A 6876-nucleotide genomic window follows, 5' to 3' on the forward strand; every position below is an offset into this window, starting at 1 on the left:
GACTCCTCTAATCGACGTAGAGTCGAAGAGAGGAGGATAATTTGGAGATTGAGAGGCTAAACTAGAACTAGACTAGAACTATTCCTAATGCGTAAGGTAAAAACGAGAAATAGACTTGATTTTGTTCGATTGATGGGGGGTTCAATCGGCCGTAACCCTTCATCTATATAAAGGGGAGGTCTGGATCCGTTTCTAACTGTTTCCCGAGTTAATCCCGCGGTTTTAGGCAACAAATCCCGCGAGAAACTAGGAACCCTAACTGACTCTGCGCGTGCGCGGACCGTCCGCGCCGCCACCGCGGACCGTCCGGATCGCGGACCGTCTGGCCTCAGGGCCGGACCGTCCGCAAGGCTCATTTTAGCCTTCAACACCACGTTATTTTCCTCGATATCAACGCCTGTTCTCCTCTACAAACTCTATACAATTAAACCATAGATGTGCATCATTGTATGGCACTGGCATCTAGCAGTGGCAAGCCAGTCCAGACATCATTTCACTTTAAAAGTTCAAAAGGTCTAGAACATCTTTGAGATTATAAATATAATTTTAAAATATGAATATTCATACTACCAAATTTATCATACTTAAAATTATAACAAATCATAATTCACAATCATATGTACACATGGTGCTTGGTTCTATATCTCTATTCTCTATCTCTATTTCCATCTATTTATCTACCTATCTATTTGTCTTTCAATCAATCTATCTATCTATCTATCTATCTATCTATCTATCTATCTATAATAATTTTGTACCATAGATATTGATGCTCTTTTTCTATAAATTAAATTTGATCAAAACTAAAATAGTTTGACTTAGAGACAATTCAAAGAATTAAAATAGTTTGACCTAGAGATAATTGTAGAAGTTGATTTAATTTAGGATACAGGGAGCACGAAAAAAATCCGGTGGACGGCCGATTGTTACTTTTTAGACACAAAGTCAACTCTCTGCACTCTAACATTGGGTTAAAAAAAACTATAAAATAAAAACCTAGCATCCTTCGTTATTGCCCCCTTCATCAATCGGCACAACCACCACCACAACTTCTTGTCCTGTTGGTGATACGAGTGAGCTAGCTAGCCATGGCGGACGCTAACCCTACCCTGATGCTCCTGACCATCTTTCTCCTGGTGACAAGTATAGTTCATCTCTCCGGACCACGCCTAGTACCATTCAAGACGATCGTTGTTCCGACTAATCTCCCTCTTGCTTTTCTTTTTTCTTGTTGCGAGTTGCAGGCGCCACAGCAGGTTGTATTAGAATTAACCTCAGCCACAGCGGCATGCGGTGCACCCCTGGCGACGCGTGCCCGGTGATATGCGCCAAAATCAAGGGCATAGACGGCAAGTGCGAGGATGGAGCATGCATGTGCACGATCTGCGACCCTTCGTACCACCCAAGAGCAGCAACAGATTAATCTAATCCGTCGCTAAATCCGTTTCGTTTCATCGCATGCATATGTATCATGCATGTTCACTGTAATGATAAGAGCACGTGACCCTATCTTTGGTGATATGGATCACCCACCACAAAACGGCCTATTGGTTTTTATCCTAATCCATATATAGATTGGATGAGATTGAGAGAGTTTAAATTCTTAACAAATCAAAATATCTCTTAATGTCTCCTAGTTCCATCCAATCCATATAGGATGAGAATAACCGAACAAGGTCTAACTCTGTACAGTGATATACAGAACACTAAACAATTTGACTTCCGACGATCATGTTAACTCCCAATGGCTCTATCGTTAGCCGTCGGAAGCTAACTTAACTTTCGACGACCTTTAAAGGCTGTTGGAAGTCGCCGTATATATCTCCGTGCTGTCGTTCTCGTGGTCATTTGGTCTAGTTATCTTCCTCCCTCCCAGGCGTCGCTCGACCGCCTCCATTATGCCATATGCCTCGTGCGCCGCCGCCTCACCCACATGCCACCGTGCCCACGTAACACTAGCCTCCCCTCGAACATCGACCTGCCCTGCGGCAACTTGGCCCCATGCCTCGATGCACCATTGTTGGATAGTCGTCTGCTCCTTGTGTCCTCGACGCCCTCATGTGATCCTCTGCTCCCCCGACACCTCTGCCCCTAGCTCCATTATTGCTGATGCTACCCCCATCCACGCTTGTCTCTCACTCTCGCCATTGTGAGTCAAGTAAGTAGAACTTTTAATTGGTTATTTTTTTATCGGTTGGATTAACTTTCAATGGCCATGTTCCCTAATTTTATTTTAGAGTAAAATCCATCAGTGGTCCTCGAACTTGGCATGATATGTCACTTGGGTCCCCGAACTCCCTAAACCAGGAAACCATGTGCTATAAATTGACTGGCCCATCCAAAACCGGGTTTGTTCAAACCGGATACTGACGTGTGGCATGCGTACTGATACAAACACCTGATCAATAGAGTATTGTCAAATTTCTCATGTACTGCTTTGATGCTTGTTTCAGCCATACAAAGATAAAGAGTCAATAATTTACACACCTTTCCTTCTTGCCTAGGTAATACGAATCTTTTAGGCTGATTCATATAGATTTCCTCATTCAACTCCCCATTAAGGAAAGTCATCTTCACATCCATTTGATGCACTAGAAGACCATATGAGGCAGCCAATGAAAAGAGTACCCAAATCATTGTGATTCTAGCAATAGGTGAGTATGTATCAAAGAAGTCATCAACTTCTTTTTGTGTATACCCTTTTGCCACAAGCCTAGCCTTATACTTGTCAATAGCATGATTAATCCTAAGTTGTTTTCAACACCCTCTTCACCCAACCAGTTTGCAACTAAATGGGTGATCTACATTTGCCCAAGTTATGTTAGTCATGATGGAGTCCATCTCTCAATAGACCACTTCTTTTCAATCATCTGATCAGGAGATGTATATGCTTCTAGAATAGACTTGGGTGTATCATCCATGAGGTATATACTGAAATCATCACAAAAATCATTGGAATCCTTTGTCTCTTGCTCTTTCTTAAGCTATTTCACTGTTCTTATCCTATTGTGGTTGTTCAATAAGTTTAGTTGGAATAGATTGCTCAAAAGGTAAATCAATTTCTTGACTAGAAGTATTATGAGTATCTTTCATCGAAATATATTCTCAAAAAATTATAGCATCTCAAGATTCAATTATTGTATCAACAAATGCTTTAGGTCTGACAATTAGAAATCTATAGACCATGTTATGATGAGTGTAACCAAGAAAGACACCATCAAAAGTTGTTGGTCCAAGTTTGCATTTTATAATTATTGAAATTCGGATTTTCGCCAAACAACCTCATCAATGCTAATATGAAAGAGATGGTTTTCTTCCCTTCCGCCATCCATATGGAGTTTTCTCACTATTCTTCATGGAAACTCTATTCAATACATGATTCACCCTTGGAACAGTATCCCTCCACCACGCCTTAGATAAACCTGCAGTATCCAACATAGCATTAACTAAGTTAGTAATAGTGTGGTTCTTCCTTTTGGCGACCCCATTTGATTGGGGTGCAGAGGGAGTTCTCTTATGTATGACTCCATTTTTGGCACAAAATTGAGAGAAATCATTTGAGTAATACTCTCCACCTCAATCCGATCTTAACCTTTTAATTCTCTTGTCTAATTGATTCTCACCTCAACCTTATAGAATATGAAGTAATCTAATGCTTCATCTTTTGTTTTAAGTGAGTACACATGACAATATCTAATTGCATCATTATGAAAATTCACCATGTACTTCTTTCCTCCTTCAGCCAACACCATTTATTATCGAAGCACTTTCCTCCACACCAAAGTGAGGTTTTCTTGGTTGCTTCGCTTGCACACAAGTTTGACACTTTCAATTTTGGACCATAGGCGTTTTAGGAATTAAACACAAATTAGATAGCCTAGAGATGCTTTAAAAATTAAAATGTCATAAAATAGAGGCAACATATTATGCTCATCATCATTACATAAGTGAGTAATATGTTTATAACCGAATTTTTAAAATATGAAAGAGAAAAATAAAACAAGCCTTCTATATCATAGCTGATAGTCGCCTAGAGGGGGGGTGAATAGGGCGAAACTGAAATTCTCAAAAATAATCACAACTACAAGCCGGGTTAGCGTTAGAAATATAATCGAGTCCGCAAGAGAGGGCACAAAACAAATCGCAAGCGAATAGTGAGGTGAGACACGCGGATTTGTTTTACCGAGGTTTGGTTCTCTCAAACCTACTTCCCGTTGAGGAGGCCACAAAGGCCGGGTCTCTTTCAACCCTTCCCTCTCTCAAACGGTCCCTCGGACCGAGTGAGCTTCTCTTCTCAAATCAAAGCCGGGAATAAAACTTCCCCGCAAGGGCCACCACACAATTGGTGCCTCTTGCCTTGATTACAATTGAGTGTTGATCACAAGAGCAAGTGAGAAAGAAAAGAAGCAATCCAAGCGCAAGAGCTCAAAAGAACACGACAAATCTCTCTCTCTAATCACTAAAGCCTTTTGTGGAATTGGAGAGGATTTGATCTCTTTGGTGTGTCTAGAATTGAATGCCTAGCTCTTGTAAGTGGTTGAGAAGTGGAAAACTTGGATACAATGAATGGTGGGGTGGTTGGGGTATTTATAGCCCCAACCACCAAATGTGGCCGTTGGGAGGCTGACTGCACGATGGCGCACCGGACAGTCCGGTGCACACCGGACATGTCCGGTGCCCCCGCCACGTTATTACTGCCGTTGGATTCTGACCGTTGAAGCTTCTGACTTGTGGGCCCGTCTGGGTGTCCGGTGCACACCGGACAACTCCTGTTCATTGTCCGGTGCGCCGGAATGGGCGCGCCTGCCTTCTGCGCGCGCAGAGCGCGCATTAAATGCCCTGCAGGTAGCCGTTGGCGCCGAGTAGCCGTTGCTCCGGGGATGCACCGGACAGTCCGGTGCACACCGGACAGTCCGATGAATTATAGCGGAGCGACTGGAATGAAAACCCGAAGCTGGCGAGTTCCTGGGGCCGCCCTTCCTTGGAGCACCGGACATGTCCGGTGCACACCGGACAGTCCAGTGAATTATAGCGGAGTGGCCTCTTGGAAATTCCCGAAGGTGACGAGTTTGAAACCTGAGTCCTCTGGTGCACCGGACATGTCCGGTGGTGCACCGGACACTGTCCGGTGGCACACCGGACAGTCCGGTGCGCCAGACCAGAGGTGCCTTCGTTTGGCCCTTTGCTCCTTTGTTGAATCCAAAACGTGATCTTTTTATTGGCTGAGTGTGAGCCTTTTACACCTGTATAATCTACACACTTGGGCAAACTAGTTAGTCCAATTATTTGTGTTGGGCAATTCAACCACCAAAATTATTTAGGAACTAGGTGTAAGCCTAATTCCCTTTCAATCTCCCCCTTTTTGGTGATTGATGCCAACACAAACCAAAGCAAATATAGAAGTGCATAATTGAACTAGTTTGCATAATGTAAGTGTAAAGGTTGCTTGGAATTGAGCCAATATAACTACTTACAAGATATGCATGGAATGTTTCTTTCTTGTTTAACATTTTGGACCACGCTTGCACCACAAGTTTTGTTTTTGCAAACTCTTTTGGAAATCCTTTTCAAAGTTCTTTTGCAAATAGTCAAAGGTAGTGAATAAGAGTTTTGCAAAGCATTTTCAAGATTTGAAATTTTCTGCCCCTGTTTCAAATGCTTTTCCTTTGACTAAACAAAACTCCCCCTAAATGAGATTCTCCTCTTAGTGTTCAAGAGGGTTTTGATATATCATTTTGAAATACTACTTTCTCCCCCTTTTGAACACAATAGGCTACCAATTGAAAATATTCAATACTTAAGTTTGTTTAAATTTGGTGGTGGTGCGGTCCTTTTGCTTTGGGCTCATTTCTCCCCCTTTTTGGCATGAATCGCCAAAAACGGAATCATTAGAGCCCTTGAAGTGCTATCTTCCCCTTTGGTCATAAATAAATGAGTTAAGATTATACCAAAGATGAAGTCCGGTCCTTTTCTTTGATGCTCATGCTTTTCTCCCCCTGGAATGGAGAGTCTCTTGAAGCGATGGCGAAGGATGAGTTACGGAGTGGAAGCCTTTGTCTTCGCCGAAGACTCCAATTCCCTTTCAGTACACCTATGACTTGGTTTGAAATAGACTTGAAAAACACATTAGTCATAGCATATGAAAGAGACATGATCAAAGGTATATAGAAGAGCAATGTGTGCAATTTAACAAAAGAAGTTCCTAGAATCAAGAATATTGAGCTCATGCCTAAGTTTTTTAAAAGATTGTTCATCAAGAGGCTTGGTAAAGATATCGGCTAATTGATCTTTAGTATTAATGTATGAAATCTCGATATCCCCCTTTTGTTGGTGATCCCTAAGAAAATGATACCGAATGGCTATGTGCTTAGTGCGGCTATGCTCGACGGGATTGTCGGCTATTTTGATTGCACTCTCATTATCACATAGCAAAGGAACTTTGGTTAATTTGTAACCGTAGTCCCGCAGGGTTTGCCTCATCCAAAGTAATTGCGCGCAACAATGGCCTGCGGCAATGTACTCGGCTTCGGCGGTAGAAAGAGCGACCGAATTTTGCTTCTTTGAAGCCCATGACACCAAGGATCTTCCCAAGAACTGGCAAGTCCCCGATGTGCTCTTCCTGTTAATCTTACACCCCGCCCAATCGGCATCCGAATAACCAATTAAATCAAATGTGGATCCCCGAGGGTACCAAAGCCTAAACTTAGGAGTATAAGCCAAATATCTCAAGATTCATTTTACGGCCGTAAGGTGAGCTTCCTTAGGGTCGGCTTGGAATCTTGCACACATGCATACGGAAAGCATAATATCCGGTCGAGATGCACATAAATAGAGTAATGAACCAATCATCGACCGGTATACCTTTTGATCCACAGA

General features: G+C 42.5%; 1 protein-coding gene across 1 annotated transcript; it reads left to right on the forward strand.

Moving 5' to 3' along the window:
- The first annotated feature begins 1004 nt into the window (after positions 1-1004).
- On the forward strand, positions 1005-1723 carry LOC100383743 (uncharacterized). Its single transcript, XM_008651612.3, has 2 exons — positions 1005-1143; positions 1245-1723. The coding sequence occupies exons 1-2, from the start codon at positions 1089-1091 to the stop codon at positions 1421-1423; spliced, it is 234 nt and encodes a 77-aa protein (XP_008649834.1). The 5' UTR covers positions 1005-1088; the 3' UTR covers positions 1424-1723.
- The last annotated feature ends 5153 nt before the right edge of the window (positions 1724-6876 follow it).

The sequence above is a fragment of the Zea mays genome, chromosome 6 (assembly GCF_902167145.1).
Source record: "Zea mays cultivar B73 chromosome 6, Zm-B73-REFERENCE-NAM-5.0, whole genome shotgun sequence".
Lineage (NCBI taxonomy): Eukaryota > Viridiplantae > Streptophyta > Magnoliopsida > Poales > Poaceae > Zea > Zea mays.